General features: G+C 44.1%; 1 protein-coding gene across 6 annotated transcripts in view; it reads right to left on the minus strand.

The window, feature by feature from the left end:
* Positions 1 to 17410, minus strand: part of MRPS5 (mitochondrial ribosomal protein S5) — a 65415-nt gene that overhangs the window by 44597 nt on the left and 3408 nt on the right. The window contains exons 1-2 of one of the 6 annotated variants that reach the window (XM_040552322.1): positions 11575 to 11681; positions 4542 to 4679 (exon numbers count right to left, since the gene is read on the minus strand). In XM_040552322.1, coding sequence (XP_040408256.1) covers positions 4542 to 4545 — 4 coding nt within the window. In that variant the 5' untranslated portion in view covers positions 4546 to 4679; positions 11575 to 11681. Of the gene's footprint in view, positions 1 to 4541; positions 4680 to 7144; positions 7164 to 8067; positions 8087 to 9837; positions 9984 to 10133; positions 10153 to 11574; positions 11682 to 17410 lie in introns of those variants that run through there. The other 5 variants (XM_040552320.1, XM_040552317.1, XM_040552319.1 and 2 more) reach the window with 5 other exon arrangements.

The following is a 17410-nucleotide window of genomic DNA, read 5'->3' on the forward strand; positions in this document are numbered from 1 at the left end:
TTATGGTGGTGCAAAGAAACCTCTGGAGGTTTCACAAAAGTTACACTTTTCAGTAACAAACCAAGAACAGTTAAAATGCACCCCCATCAGTACACTTAGCTGTAACGCATTTAATATTCACCCCCCCTTCTTTTTTTTTTTTAAATTAAAAAAGTTAACCAACTGTTCTTCAACATACATGCACACAAAGGCATCCTCCTCATAAATAAAAAAACAGTGACAAGTGGTAACTCAGTTGTTTATCTGGAGTAGTCGTATTTAAAGAAAAAAATCTTTAGGAATTGAAAAGATCTTTTTTTCCACTTTAATGTCAATCAGGCAAGGCAGAAAAATGAACAACTTAATCCAAAGACCACTCACACAGGACTGGGAAAATTTAATATCAAATGTAATTAAAAAAAACAGGCTTTCAAGAACTGATGTTTGCAATAAAGAACACCAAGATTTATGCTGAGTGCAATTGCTTGCAGTAAGCAGAGCACCTAGAGACAAGGCATGTTAGTCTATGACTGTGTATTGTTGGTCTAAATGACTCCCCCTTCATTATTACCGTCTAGTTCTGTGAGCTCCAAAGGATTGTCATGTTCCTTACTCTGTATTCTAATTTATGAGGAAATATCACCTAGCAACAGAGAAATTAAGCACTTCTTTTCATTTGTTCCCAATGGTAACTAATGGAATTAATACTGTGAGTGGGAAAGCATAATTCTGATATAATCACCATTTCAAACAAAAGTTCTTTAGTCTCATATACACTTGGATACACAATGGATGTTGAGGAAATTTTGCTTGCTGTTAGAGCCAAAAAGGTTTGTACGATTAAGGTCAAACAGTTTCAGTATTCATGACACACCTGTGTGCCTCTGCTGCCTTCAGGAATGACGGCCTATGTATTTCAACCCAATTCTGTGGCTCTTAAATTTAAAAGGTATTTATCCCACATCTTCTGGAGACGGATACATACTTCTTCCACGAAACATACAGCATCAGTGTTTGTTTCTCAACAGCTACAAGCTTGAGCATCTGCCCAGAAAGTCTGGACTGGTGGAATTTAACAGGCTCAAGCTGTGCCAGGGGAGGTTTAGATGGGGCGTTAGGGAGAATGTCTTCATGGAAGGTGTGGTCGAGGACTGCGCTGGGCTGCCCAGGGCACTGGTGGAGTCCCCATCCCTGGAGGTATTCAAGAGACGTGTGGATGTGGCACTAAAGAACATGGCTTAGTGATGGAACAGGATCACAGACTCCCTAGGATAAATGCAATTCCTCCCATCTGAATGAGTTAAACTATTTTTAAAGATCAAGTGGAAGGTACAGGTGACCCTGCTAACAAGAACGTGTTAATACCTTAAGAATATGATGGAAGAGAAGTAAACCTTCGCTAATGAGACAAAAAAGTACCGTCACTTTCCTCAGTCACAGGACTGTCATTTGACATTTCACTTGAAAATTATGTTTCACATAAAACGATCGTATCTGCATTTTTAATGTTACCACACTTCTGAAACAACTGCACTGCTAAAGGATATGAGTGCCATAATGTGATTTATACTGTTAATATTGTACTTCATTTGAATTTTGAAGATTTTATTGTGTTTAACTATTCAACTCCAACTATTAAGCTACTTACTTCTTATGGAAAAAAGGCAGGGAAAACAGCTCGGCAAGGAGAGCTATTCCGAAACCAGCAGCCTTCCTCCAAAAATTACCAGCCAGAAAAAACAAAACCAACCTTTTCAGTCAAAGGGCAGCTTTTCAAAGGACTCTGTACCTGACAAGGAAAAGTCATCTTCCTTTTACTGTCTCATCACTTGCACCACCAAGATGAAACTAGCCTTTGCCCCAAACTTCCTATAAACAAGACAAACTGAGCCCCCATTCTAGTCAGCCCCTCGGTTCAGCGAAGTCCCAGAGCTTCCCACCCCCTCGACACACTCAGCGTTGAGTCAGAGCTTCGCCAACAATCACAGCTGGCCCCAGCATCATGGGATGGCTCAGCTTGGAAGGGACCTCTGGAGCTCATCCAGTTCCAGCTCCCTGTCCAGGAAGGGCTGCCTAGATCCAGTTGCCCAGGACCATGTCCTGACAGCTTCTGAAGATCTCCAGGGACGGGGATTCCACCATTTCTCAGGGCAGTCCATGCCACCACCTGGTCTCCATCCCAATAAAGCAGCATTTTTAATGCAGCCCAAGACACCATTAGCCTTTTTAGTGGTCAGGGCACACTGCTGGCTCATGTTCAGCTCAGTGTCCACCAAGACCCCCAGGCACTTCTCTGCCCAGCTGCTCTCCAGCTGGGTGCCCACAGCGTGTGTTGGTGCCTGGGGTTGTTCCTTACCAGGTACAGGACCTTGTACTTCCCTCTGTTGATCTCAATCCATGTAAGACTCCTCCTCTTCTCTCAAGCATACTCCACAGAAGTCAGCTGTTGGGAGTTTCTGTTCTCCCCAGACATGAGGCCATCCTGTTCTCCACTCTCACAAATCCAGCTTCTGTTTGCTTCCCTCAGCACTGAGGTATTTTCCTTCCAGATGTCTACAAAGCCCAATTCTCTGTGCCCCATACATCTGCTCCCTGACACCAATCTTTCAAATTCCAACAATCAAGTGATCCCAAATATGTTTCAGGAAACATACAGAATCAAACAGGCTGGTGGCATGCCCTAAGCCCAGTATAGATGGAGGTACAACACAATAGGCCTTACGACTTGCATCTGCATTCAGAAATAGAACAAATGAATTGCACAAAACTTTGCTGCTATTTTAACTCAGTGGCTTATCTTTTCAGTGCATTCATCTGAGCGGAAAAAGAACAGCGAAAGTTTGAGAGTAATCATAAGTGAAAGATTAGCGTTGCACACTCCATCTATCATTACCATATTAGTAGGGGACTCTGCAGATTTGGCTCATACTTGGGATCAATAGTATAAAATTTTACGTTTCCAAGTGAACTGCAGGATGAATTGGACAAGAAAAAGCAATTACTCTAATCTCTAGGTTCCTATGGGATCTCTTATTTATCCAGCCTTCTTGATTGCTTTGAGAAAGCATAAAACTGTTCTTAACTACTTTATGTTCAACCCACTTTGGTAACCTGCCTTTTTAACAAAACAGCCTACAAAGTAAGGTAGCACACAACTTCAAAATGATAACATAATATTTTTTCCAGAGTTTGGTCCTTGAAAACAAACAAAAAACTCGGACTGACTTCTGTCTCTGCTGAATACATGTAAGAAGTACACTTAAGTTCTTCCAAGTTCTTACATTTAATTAAATAAGCCAGCAGTTTTATGTAGCTTGCTCAAATATAACTTGTTTACAGTTTCATTGGGTCAAACAATAGGGATGTCATTACACAAATACTTTCAATTAAGTCATCTAAAAAGACAGCTGGCAAAATTCTCGTTAAAAGAGCTCACCTAGATGTTATGAATATGAACATAAGCATAAATTAAGGCAGTATCTAAGCTACAAAGAGTAATCACAGTGAAATGATTGCAATGTTATATTTTAAATTTAAGATTAAAAAAACAACAACGTTTATCTTCTTACATAGTCTTGGTCTTGTGACTGGCACCTAAGGAAAAGTTCTAAATTAATATTTCCTGAAGTTGGCATCCTTAGAAAGCCTTCCCCATGCAGTTCACGCTGCAGCCCTTTGCAGGCCTCTTGAGCCCTCTCTGTCATTTGCTTGAAATCAGACAACAGTCAAAATTAACCGGATAAGAGGAACAGACAGCACGATTACTTAAACCCCCCTTTATATACAAAATACAAAGAAAAGTTAACTTTACCTCAATAACGTTGAAAAGAATAGAAAAAGACCATCAGTTCTGAAAGGCTGATTTTTTTTTTAAACTGATCTTTTGTAGCCTACAGATTATAAAAAGTCTAAGAACTTTGACTGTCAAACTGCTCCAGTTATCTACTCCAGAGATTATGTGCTTACTATTCCTTCTTTTCCTCCATGGGAAAACGCCACAGATAAGGAACCACAAAACAGGTGGGATGATGCCTCAGCTATCCCAGTTCGCAGTCCCAAGCACGAACTTAAACAGCCGTCATTTCTCAATTATGTTAAGCATGTGTGTAATTCCTCTCAGGACTGAGGGATAATACTGCAGCTGGTCTGACAATTAGCAGGACATTATCAACAGTTTTTGTTTAGCATTTTATTGCATTTTAATTATTTCATTTTTGAGACAGCACAGCTTGAATAGTGTATCTTGCCTATGACTCAAAAAACATTTGGAAAATAAACACACAATTTATATCGTCAATAAAGAACTAGGAAACAGAGGGGAAGGTGTTTCCCCCTCCCATCCAATAAAGTATTTTGGATGGATTCACTGCTACACAAATCAAATCCTTGCTTCCCATTAAAATACACTGCCCTTGTGCACACAATTCTATCAACAACTGTTGTTACATATCTCATAAGATGATAGTTGTAGCTAGAAAAGAAGTTACCAAAAATAGAAGCAAGCTTTCCCTTCCTTCTTTTATTTACTACAGATTATAATTTTAAACCAACTCAAGACTTACACATATTGAAGAAACTGCTTTGTCTGCATTGCTGTACTGTGACATTCTGGGGGGCAGAGATGGAACATTGCACCTGGAGAGCCCATGCCAGGCTAGAATAGGAACAGCAACTCCCTTTCACTGGCGCAGAAGCAAACCCTGAGGATGGAGACAGAAAGGTGGTTAGATATATGACATTTCCATCTTGAAATCACTAGTTCCTTCAAGTATACACATCACAAAAAACCACCCTAAAACAAGCTAAAAAAAACAAACCAACAACAAAACAACAAACCCAAGCCAACCCAAAAACAAAACCCAAAAAAAGGGATCTAGTAACATTTACTCATATCATTTTCTAAAGGGCATCAGACATGAACCTAATGTCTTGAAGCACAAAGCAAGTTGCAGACAGAGGTGGGGGGAATGTTGCAATAGGAAATGTCACAAAGAGAAAGCTAGAAGGTTTCTAACAAATTACTGACAGAGTGAGAATGCACCTTCTCCTGTGTAAAGAAAACAGAGCCAGACTCTTCTCAGCAGTGCTCAGTAACAAGACAAGAGGCAATGGGAGTAAGTTTAAACCTCCAAATTCTACCTGAACATAAGAAAGCACTTTTTTATTCTGAACTGAAAATGACCCTGGACAATCTGCACCGAGCAGGGGGCTGCGCTAGATGATTTTCAGAGGCTTCCAACCTCATCTATTCTGTTATTACACCGACCTACTTACTCTGGGGTCCCAAAAGGAAAATGTACCTCCAGAAGTACCTTTCCCAACAACCTCTGGATTTGGGTATTGCAAAGCTAGCCTATTATACAAGCTCTTTTCACCTCCAGAAGACATTACTTCAGTGCAACATACATCGTAATGCAGCTTTATGTCGCATGTACCACCTTCCACTTTCCAGGTACCAAAGCAGTTTCAAAGGTGGGGTTACACACCTTACCAGAATTCATTTTTTTGTCCTTGAGGTCTCCTAGAATTCTTTTGTGAATAGTTTCTGGTTCTGCTAATGATCACCCTGTAGATTTGTCCCAAAACCTCTTCCACAGTTATTTTAATTTCAGAAAAATCCTAACTCTCATCAACACGCCAAGGGGTGCCATATGGAAATTTTCTGCATCTTTTACCAATGCATAATGATGCAACGCTCCTTTTACACCATTCATCAAACTGGCTTGATGGACATTCACTCAGAGTTCTCTATTGGAGTTTAACAAGATAAGCAACCGGTCACTATTCAGAATATCATCAGAAACAGTTCTCCAGTATGAAATCATATTTTAAAGCCTAAGAAACAACTCATTCATTCAGAAAATAAAATGTAAGAGTACTTGACAGTTTATGTCACTATCAAAAGTACTTGTAATGCAATTTGGGGGAGTGTTTTTTTCCTTTTTACTCCTTTTACTTCCTTTTTATTCCTACATTCATTAGCAAAGTTCCACATACTCAATACGATCTCCTTCCAAAATTAAGATGGCAACGTGAAAAAGTCTATACAGAAGCAATAGAATCAACACACAATGAATCACTAGGCAGTGAAATCAGATGAAGTGCTGCAGAAAGTTCTGTCAGAACAACTGGGGCACAGAAGAAAAGTCAAATGCCAAAAAATTAGAGCCAAAGAAACACCAGTTATATAGAAAAATGGTCACCAAGTGATCTCAACAAGTCTGGTGATTTGAAGTGGTTTTAAGATGTACAGTTTGTAGCAAGTTGTTAAAGCACAGGGTGAGACCTTGTTTGTCTCAGACCAATGACAAATCTCCTATTAAAAAGGAGATTAAATCCTTAAAGAAAATGTTAAAGTGACATAAGTTTTAAATTTATACATTTCAGGCTGGCACTAAGAATATCAGTTCTGAGCTGGAAATTGAATTCTTATGTCTAACAAATCCCGGGGGCTTTATTGACAATATTCTGGACACACAACTGCTTTGGTCTTCGAAATGCAGCAGGACAAAAGGAAGAGGAAGATGGAAAAAAAAAAAACAACCTCCCCCCCCCAAAAAACAACAAACCACCCAATAACCATGAAAAGCCTGAAACCCCAAGTGCCTGTATTTACTGAAGTATACCCCCCCCAACTTTTCTCTGTGCATACTGCTACCAAGGGAATAAGGGAATAGACACTTTGAAAGCCGAGCAAATAAAAGTATTTATGCAAGGTAAACAGTCGGAAATGTCACATCTCAATCAAACTGTGCTGTGCTACGTAAGCATGCACAGTTAATGCATCGTATCCTCTACATATACCCTCCAAACACATGTGATGGGATTTTTCTTCAAAAATCTAAAATGTGTCTTACCATAAGCTATTCAAAACTGAACCGTCTGTAAAAGCAAGACAGGTCACAAATGCAAGGCTGATGTCTTGCCACCAGCAAAAGACAAGTCAACAAAGCAGGAAAAAAAAATGCCTGCTTACTATATTTAAGTCCTGCTCTGCACTAATGGAAAATTAACCCCTCACTGCATACTTATCTCCCTGATACAAACGTTACATTTAGAACCGTGGCCTGACTTAGATGTTATCTTTCACTGGCTAAACATTGAATTTTATACTATATATAACTTCTGTATACATGTGTGTACGTTTTTGGCACTCAAAATTTACCTCATAAAAGCAGAGAAAAAACATTTCATTTTTCTCACAGGATGTAACAGGAGAACTCATCTCAGGACAGGTGGAAATGGAAACCTAACAGTTTAACAGTTATTCCTACAATCTTTTAGTCCCTAACTGTTTTTCTTTTCCTTTTTTTTTTTTTTCCAAACACTCACTCACACACAAGTCTACTATTTTAATGTGCCTATTTCATCATAACTTTCCTAACCTTCACATACTGGTTAACACACCGCCTTTAGGAGATTTACGTGCAGAATGCAGCACCTCTCCTGACAGAGTGCCCCAAATTCATATGCATTGCCATTTTTTCCCGAATACCTTGGAAGACATCAAGCAGTCTGAAAATCCACGCATTTGCTTAACTAGTGAATGCACTGTTCAGCAAGAATGATCACACCTTTTTTTTTTTCTTTTTTAAAAAAAAAAGAAAATTGGCAACGATCTAATAATCCCCTCTACTTCTGTAATTATTTTCCAGGGGAATCAAATATGGAAAACCGTTCTTAGTTCTGTACTTCAGAGAAAGAAACACTGCAGGAAGCTGGTCTCAGCAGCGAAAAGTGCACCGTAAAAAAAAGAACCACAACAAAACTTAGGAAAGAGCCATCAGGATGCTTATTGTGCAGCTATAATTAGAACTCTTCGCAAAAATTGCCTGAGTATAGTTCCAGGCATACACACAGGAGGCTCTAGACCAAAATAACCGAGACATTCTTAAAAAGTTTAAGTACAAGAAAACAGAGGTGTGTTCTGATTAAATTCCAAATTGCAGTTTTGAAGATATCAAGCGCTATGCACTTATTCTCTAATGGGCAATGAACTTTTTTCTTGCCTAGGGTTTTTCCATTTCACATTTTGCTTACTGCTTTTTACTCAAACGAAACTTATGCACAGAAACAATGCACTCATACAAATATTCGCAGCAGGGAAGACACTTCAGAGTTGTTACTATTTTTTTCCTGGCGTCTCACGAGTGCTCAAGTGCCATGCAGTAATGAAATCTTTGCACTAATACAAATTGCTTTTTAAAAACCCCTCCTGCTACCTTGGAAAAATTTGGATGTGAAGAACAATCTCTCAAGCTGAAGGCCAGGCATTTAAAAATCACAGCACATGGAGAAGGTCACTATCTGCTTGGGCTAAGCACGGAATAACAAAGGTAATGATACCACAAAGCCTTAGAGAGTAACACCTAAAATGACCCCTTATTACTTTAACAAATGATTTAAGAGCAGTTGCAGCTTTTTAGTTTCCTGGTCCACTTGCAAGACATAATTAAAGAGATACTCTGTGGTTAGGCAACAAAAGTGTTTCCCTCCACCAAGGAAACACCACTGACCTGCTTTCAAACCTCCCTGAATGCTCAGCCTTTAACTGCTGCTTGGCTACAGAATAGGCATCACTTCATTACACGCAGCCCCAAAGAAGAAAAGAGAAAAGCCAAAGAAATGCTAGAGAACTTTATCTCCGCTTTGAAGGCAGGGCAGAAAGAAGGGAGGTATTCTGCCAAAAGCAAAATCCAACCAGCTTCCGGGTGTCCAACACCAAGCTTAAAGTATTTTTACCAACGTGATCTGTCATTTCTTCCCACCTCAGTCTCCAGCAAGATTCATTATTTAGCAGCCTTTCCCCAGAGGGCACACAGGCATTAATGCGTGTAATTAATTAACTTAGTTATGACTCTTGCCTAGGACTTAAGTGCATAAGACTACTTAGGTTATATAAAGGGTTCTGAGACAGTTCACGAAGACTTATTAGCAGGGTCCACAACTGATGGCATACATTGACTGTTAGGATGGAAGTCATTTTGGAAGAAAAGTGAGAACAGAAGGAAACAGAAATATAAGATGGGTCTCAACGCAGACTCCAATGCAAGAGATGATTCCTCCCCTAAGAACTTTCCATAGTACATATACACTTTTCATCAGGACTCTTCCAAACCTCCCCACACGGTGCTGGCTGTTAAGTTCCACAGAGTCCTGTCATTACGCCCCCTAACGAATCCAAACCCCACCACCCAGAGGTCAGCAAGTGAAAGAAGCTAAGATTCTCCTGCTCCTACCAGCTGCTACCCAGGAGAACCCACCGAACGCTATCAGGGTTCACAAACACAAAGCCTTAAGGATGACAATACGAGAAGAAAGGGAACAAAACCGGCCCAGGGGCTCTGCAACAGGGCAGGGCAGTGTGGGTGAAGGGGAGAGCTGCCAAAAGGAGGGCAGCAGAGAGGAAAACAAAGGGCCAAGGTTCCCGGGGCACTGCGCAGTCACTACACCCACACTGCCTCAAAACCTCAGTAGAGCTTTCTGCTCAACAACGCTTCTAAAGAAAGGATTTTAATTCTCTATGGAAACATGCCTTCGGCAGGTCAAACCGTAGCATAAAACCTGCGTTAGAATTAATTACGTATTGCAGAAACGCCACCCGTCAGAAGGTTTCAGTCACACGGTACTTTTTCCTCACACGTCAGAACAGTTTTCCCGTTTTTTTAAGCACAATTTTCTGAAGGAGAGCCCCAAAGTCAGCCCGACTCTGACTGGAAAACACACGCACGCTCCTCCTAAGGGCACTTTAACGGGAAAACAACACAGCTGGGCTTTGAAAAGCGACTGCAGAGCACTACAAAAGACAACGGGCTGGTGAAGTAGTAGGAAAAGGAGCCCCCCGCCCCCTCCCGGCACCTCGCCACGCCGCCCGCACGGCGCCGCTAGCACAGGCCCGCCCGGCCGCCGCCACCACCGCCGCCGCCATGTTGCCTCCCTGCCTCCGGCCGCCGTACTGAGGCGTCCTCGGCGCTGCCTGCTAGGAAAGCGAGGGAAGTGCTGGTGAGGGGGGGAGCTAGGGGAGAGCGGTGAAAATCTGTAGGTGGCTCCAGCGTGGTGGCACGCTGAAATGCTCCTTCTGCCCCTTTCCTGAGCAATTTCGCTGCAAACGGTTCGACAGGCGCGCGCTAGACAACCCCGCGCTAGGAGCTCACCGAAGGACCCCACCGCTCGCCGCCCGACCTTTTGCGTTGGGCTGCCTCCCGCGCGGGGAGGTCACGTGGGCGGGGGCGTGGCCATGGGGGACCAGGGGCGGGGCCATCGGGCGGGGGGCGGGGCCATCGGGGGCGGGGCGCGGGGAGGCGCCACGTTGTTGGCCGACGGGCTGGGGTTGCGCCTCGCTCGCGCCCCTGGCCGGGCGCCATTTTGAGGCGGGGAGCGCCCCAGTGCCTGTCCTCCCTCCAAAGAGTTAATCGCGTTTATTTCAACTCCCCTCTGTCTAAAACTGGCCTGCGTTTTAATAAAAGGCTTTCCATAATGTTAAATCATTTTGTGTCCCACCGCACTCCCCCGAAACACATGTTTTGCCCTCAGCCAAGTGCTTTAAACAAAAATTTCCTTGCTATCTCAGGGTAGGGTAAAGCCCCGTCACATCGGATGACCCACCAGAACTGAAAATAATTGCACTAAGTCTGGGTGTGCTGTCATCCACAACCTTAATTTGGTCCCAATTTTTTCCACAAGTGACAACGGAACGCCTTGGCAGCAGAACAGGTTTAAACCAGTGTTAGTCACTGATGTGTGAGCAGCGCTGCTACTGGGAGGGACAGCGAGGCCGGCGGATAACAGGCCGTTCAATGGCAGCCTGGCTGCTCCGCTGAAGGATGAATACTACGCTCTAATGCAAGCAGACGGAAATTTCAGAGGAGATGTGGTTTCGATTAGGGTTTTCCTATTTTTGAATAATACCAAAGTCTCAATCTAGCTTATTTGTTTCAGCAAGACTAGTAATTTTTAACAACTGATAACACAAACACTGTGTTTTTTTTGCCTGGCCTGTTGCCTGTAAATCTCCATTGTTTAAAGTGATTCCCCAATGTATGCTTTCCCATTACAACAGCAATGCCAACTAAATGCGTGCCACAGCTTTGTCTTCTCCTGGCTAGGAACTTAAAATGTGCAAAAAGAAATCTCTCTAAACCCGATGCAGAGTGGAGACCTGGTGGAGTCAGAAGAGCCTCACTCACTCTGGGTCAGCTTCAGCAGAAGAGAGGCTGCTGTCTTGCTAACAGTTGCAAACTGTTTATCAGAAACTGCTAACAGTTTCTGATAAACAAGTTTCCAAAAGAGCAGAACCTGCAGAAGCAAAGCTGGCTGTTGTTAGCACAGGCACTCCCCTGTCCTAGGGAAAATCATCCCGACCTTGTTGCCAGGGCTGAAGGTGAGGTGAGACAGCAGAAGCAGGTTGTGGGAGTCCTCACAATGCGGAGGAAGTTTTCAGCCTCTGAAATATTTAGCTGTCTAGCAGCTAATGCTAAGCAATACATTTTTAAAAGGGAGTAGGAGGATCCTTCAGGTCTGGTGGAAGGAGCTCCTTGCCTGGGAGCAGTGACCCAACCCCAGGCAGAGGAGTTACCAGCTTCTGTGCCTTCTCACCTGCCTGGGCCACTGCACAGCAAGGAACCAGGCAGCTGTCAGCCCAGAGGAGCACCTCGACCTCAGGCCTTGGGTGCGCATGGAAGGTGCCCCATTCCCAGCTTCCTTGCTAATAGGGGCCAAAGCCAGCCCTGCTCTGCACACACAGGCACCAGTTCCCAGTGTTGCCTAGGGAAGGGTTGCCAGGAGGAAGCATAATATATTCTCCATGGAAACCTGCACTTCCACGATTTGTTTTTATGCGTCTTGGGGACTGATGGACACCATCAAGGATCCCATTTCAGGAAGGTGTCATTAAAGAGGCTGGAGCAAGGCCATCAGCAGTATCCACGAGGGTGTACCTGCCAGACTGCTGGTGCCTTTTAGTACAAGAGTGTTTTTAGGGTTTCTGCCAAAACCTCATGTTTCTCCTCAGCCAAGCATGAGTGACTGTGGCACACCATTCCCCAGTGGTCACTCCTTTGCTCTCTGCTGGGGAAATCAGCTATTCCCTTCACAAATGCTGCTCTTCTGCACCTGCCTGCAGTCTGCATGGTGTTTCATTTCCTCCTCTGCTGTGCATGGAGACCCCCATGGTGGAAAAAAAAAAAAAAAAAAAAAAACAGAATGATAGAATCAGATAATCATTTAGGTTGGAAAAAACCTTCAAGATCACCAAGTCCAACCATCAACCTGACCTACTGAGTCCCATCACTAAACCAGGTCCCTTAGTGCCACATCCACAACGTCTCTTAGATACCTCCAAGGATGGAGACTTTAGCACTGCCCTTGATGTTGCTGCAGAAGTCACTGCATCTCTGGGACCAAAGATCAGCTGCCAAGGACAGTGGCAAAGACAGTACAGATTTGCTAATCTAGCTATGGGTGTTTAATGCACCTGCTTGCTTAATTGTAGTTAGAAACATTCCTGGCCTTGTCAGCTCTCTTCCCCTCTCTCTCAGACAACTTTTCCAGCCCGTGGGTCTGACACTTGACTGATCACTTGTTTTCTTCAGCAGTTCTGGGTGCTTGGCTTTTCTTCATAGTTGGGCATAAGCATCAGACTCACGGAGGAGGTGACCTGTGAATATCCACGTGAGGAGGTGACCCAGGTGTCCACATTATCAGGGATATGCACAACCGAGTTACAGCAGTTGTGGTGATGCTGCATCTAACAATGTCGTGTGATGTGGCACCAGGCAAAACCTTTGCTTCTTCCCAGTACAAAATTACACCAACACACTTATCTAGAGCAATTGCTGTTTGTTCTGCTTGGTTACTCTGCCACTTTTGATACACAGGCAGTCAGCATGGGCCTTGCAACTACTGGTTGTGCTCAGGGTCAAGCAGGGAAAGGAGCAGGTGCACTGGCCATCCATAATAGTTAACGTGCAACTGCACAGCGGTATTGCTAATGAAGCCAAAAGAAAGGTTGTAAACAGACTTGAAATTTGGAAGGTGCCTGCACATTTCTGCTTTCCCCATGTATTGCTGTAACGAGTCTTTCAGCAATGACATTCTTCGGCATTTAATTGTTTGGAGATGCCATCTGTGAGTCCCAAAAGCCACTGCCAGGCTCTTAACAGAGCAACATGAAACCAGTGTGCAGCTGATTATGCCCGTGTGGAAAGGATACTGTGACTACTGCCATCATTTCTTTAGCGTTGCTGCGGTACAGTGTTAAAACCTGCACATCAATAATCTGCCAAAGTGAACGCTGGAAATAGATTGAGGCTTTCCTGTGGCCAGCTCCATTAAGGCACACTGAATGGCAGGCAGGACAGAAGACTGTTTTCATGACTCTTGAAATACGTGGCTACTGCCAGGCACCTGGTTTGAAGGCTGTGCAATCAGAACAGGAGTGTATCAGTTATGCAGAACAATAAACCTAGATGTACAACAGGGTCTGCAGACCTAGAGGACCGCTCAAATACTCCTCTCAGCCAGGATGGTGCTCACCTGATAGCACTGCTCCGTCTTTGAAAGAAAAATGCATTATCACTGAGATCTACACATTAACGCCACCCAGCATCAAATGCATTACGGTTGATTTCTGTTTGGCAGCAGCCAGAGGTCCAGGAGTAGTAAACAAAGCAACCGTTCAACCCTTCACGTTATTTATGCATTCTGCTTCCCACTGCTGGCAGTAACAAACCACGCTCCACCTGTCTGACATGGATCATTTGCTAACCAGAAGGCTGCTAGCTCCAAACCCCACCTGCCAGCACTCAGGCCCCGAGGTGCTGCTGCTGGGCTCCCTGCTAGCAGCACAGACAGGGGAGATGGATGCTTGCCCTGGCAGGATTCAGGATTAGCTGCCGTGACCGCACGGGTGACCCATCCAGCACCACATCTACAGGGGCTAAATTGGGACTGCTCCCTTGACTGTTTGGGGTCTTTGTTTTCTTTCTTTAGAAATATTGAACTTACAGAAATAAAAGCAAATAATGTGATGTTTATTGCCAAGTCACTTGTGCACTTCTTTTATTGATAAGGTTTAACGATGCATGCCAGACCCACAGATTATTTATTTACCTGCAGCATTTCATTTCTCACAATAACTCCAGGACCCTCAGGACAGCTTGCTTAGGCTGTAAAAAAAAAGCTCCAGCAGTCAGTGCTGGGAATACAGGTAATGGTGCCAGCAGGTAAATGCAGTTAGGGTTCTCACCAGCCCGCGCTTAGTCACTAGGTTTTACCTCTTTCCTGGGCTATAGGATGCATCATGAGCTGGGGAACCTTCTGACACAGAGGGCATCATCTCTGGGGCTGCTGTCCAGGGCAGCCCTGCCATCTGGCAGCCGAGCATCACACATTTAGTTCCTCGCACTCCGCATGACTCAGCTGAGCAACACCCGGCTCATTTTATGCTCCAAAGGCTCATTCATGAGATAGTAAACGTAGCAAAGAGCCAAGCAAAAAGTCAACTCCTGTGTTTGCTGCAGCCACTAATAGCACAAAAGGAAAGAGGTGGTACTGCTGGGGTCTGGTACTGGGGGACTGCTTTCCCACAGCAGCGATGGGAGCCGGGCTGCCTCATCCTGGGGACTGCCCCAAGTGTCCTCCCAGGAGCCCATCAAAGTTTGTAGAAGCCATCCCTTCTAAGTGACATGTTACCAGGGAGCGGGACATCTCTAGGGAATGTCAAGAAGCTGAAAGACAGCTTATGAATAACAGAGTCTAGAAGTTATGGCTCAGAAAATGGATGCTTTCAGGCACAAAATAAATATTCATTTTGCTTGAGAGAACTTTTAAAAAATTAAAACATACTGTCATCTCTTTAATCTACATTTCCAGAGTAAAGAGTTGATGAGATGTTCTTTCTTCCCTCCCTGACATGTTGTAGTATAAGGAACTTTAAAATTAAGGCAACACTCATCAATTTGATAAAAAATACCGCAGGTCCTGTGAGCTGGTGGAGATGGTCTGGGCCAGGGCAGCTGAGCTGCCTCTTGCCAGGGTCTGAAATACAGAGCAAACCTGGACAGAATGCCTCTGAGACTCGTCTCTGCTCCCTGCCTCAGACATCCCAATATCTGGAGTGGGATCTCAAGCCCTTCTCTCTCTTGGACGCAGTAAGCAAGCAAGTTCACGCTGTAGGAGAGGGTGTGAAAAGCTGCCAGTGCCCACTTCAGCACCTCCAATTCTGTGCAGGGCAGATAAAGGCCCTTTGTATCCCCTGCTCCTGCGAGCACCCAGGGAAAGCATGTCTGAGTGCTGGGCTGCCTCTGGGATTCAGCCACCCCATCACTCAGGTGCTGCTCACCCTGAGGGACTTACCGGGGCCATACATCAGAGCTGGATGCAGCCTAGGACATGTGGCTAAGAAATACTTCCAAAAAAATTCCAACACAGCCTGCTTATATATTCCTCCTTCTTGTTGCTCTCCACTTGTCTTTGTTTTCCACTTTTTATCTCCAGTGCTGGTTTACCCAAAAGACGAGGTAGCACTCCTGGAGGGACTCGGGCTGATGCTGCGATCTGTTTTCCCATGCTGGGACCGCTAGGCATTAGAGACTGACTGGAAATCAGTGGAACAACTTCACAGCCCCATCCTGTCAAGATTTCATCTGAGTACAAAAATTGAAAACTAGTATCTTCACATATGCGATACATATTTTGATTTTCTGCTTGCTTGGCAGCCTTCAAAAGAAGTAGTTGGAATATTCCATTTACAGATGAAGATTGCAGCAGCAGCCTGTGAAAGCACGCTTAAGGAGAAGAAAGCAAAGCACGTGAGATTAGATTTTCCTGAAGTCAAGTCCTTTCCTTCTTCCTCAGCATTTCATGTGACAGATGCCAACCTACGAGCAGCCCAACCCACTGACAAAGGACTGAGGGCTGAGGGCATGGCTCACCTCGCTGTGGATGATGATGTCCAGGCAGATGAAGTAACACCAGCAGTACTGACTGAGGGCACAGCTGAAAGTATGCTCACAAAAAGGCACCATGGTGGAGGCCAAGGCTGCCTTTCCAAAAAGAGCCAAAGATGGAAAGCACCCAAAGGTTTTGGAGTCTGCGGCAATGCGTGGTTCCAGCATAGCTTCTCCTAGAAAAACACCGGCTGTAGTTCAGCACACTTCTTTGTCAGCGTCAATAAGAGGGTTTGCTCTCAAGCTCTCATGTGAGTGGTTTCAGGTGCCACAGCAATGATGGTTGCAGCATCTGCTCATGTTCATATTGCACAAACCTCCCTGTAGCTTTAACATAGATAAAAACCAGACAGCAATGTCCCTAGGGGACCCCCTACCTGACCAGCTCTCTTACGAAGTGCAGGGTTTGGTGCTCACAGTACACAAAACACGGTTCAGTGTTCACAGGACATGAAACATGCTCCTGAAATCTCTCAGAGAGTGACCAAGCAGCAAAGCAAGTACTGGCTGTGCAGCAACCATGGATATGCATCCCTGCAAGAGAAGTGCAAACCTGAGCCAGGCCATGGGTGATGCCAGGAGAGTGAAATCAGCAGCACCCAAATTGGAGCTGGGAGTAGGAGGAGTAACATGTAAATTAATACTTTCTTCCAGGCAGCTGGACTTCCACTTGGCTAGAAAAGCTGACCAAGAGCTGGCTGAGAAGAAGAGCTACCCTTAAAAATCTGTTGGAGTTGATGGTTGAACATACAAGACTCGCTGACTTCAAGGCTGGGGCAGCAACCAAGGATATCGACGAAGATTAGTTTCCAAGGTTTTGGAATGAGGGTCTGAAATCCACTTCTGCAATCATTTGTCTGCCTTTGCAAACCGTGTTGTGAAGCTTGACTGGAACTCTGACTGGAACTCCAGAGAGGCATTAATTGCCCATGGAGTCCCATGGCAGGGAACAAAACATAATTCAAGGCCATTAACTGGAGCTGACATTTTGGGAGCTGCAGAGGTCCCTTCCAACCTTAGCAATTCCGTGATTCTGTGATTGTGTGGTCATGCTCGAGAAGTTAATGCAGAGTTGTTCCCATTTCCAGGTAAAACTCAGCTGAGCCACTCAGCTCAGTGTAATTTTGGTCTTTTTTTTTTTTTTTTTTGGAGGGCCATTGAGAAAATGTTGATATCAAATACACCCTTGCAAGGGTATGAAGCTGAGCACTTGACTTGAGATACTAGCAGTGCTGTGCCAAGGGAGATAACTGAGGGCCTTTTCCTCTTAGGAAGTTGGAGCTTTTTATTTTAATATTATTTTATTTTATTTTATTTTATTTTATTTTATTTTATTTTATTTGTTTCATTTCATTTCATTTCATTTCATTTTTTATTTGTCTGATATGTTGCCTTCAGTGTGTGAAAGGAAGGCTCATGGAAGAATACCCATTCTCTGCTAGGGTAGGAGAGGATAAACCCTTAGACCAAGTCTTTTCATGACA

The sequence above is a fragment of the Cygnus olor genome, chromosome 3 (genome assembly GCF_009769625.2).
Source record: "Cygnus olor isolate bCygOlo1 chromosome 3, bCygOlo1.pri.v2, whole genome shotgun sequence".
In the NCBI taxonomy this organism is placed as follows: domain Eukaryota; kingdom Metazoa; phylum Chordata; class Aves; order Anseriformes; family Anatidae; genus Cygnus; species Cygnus olor.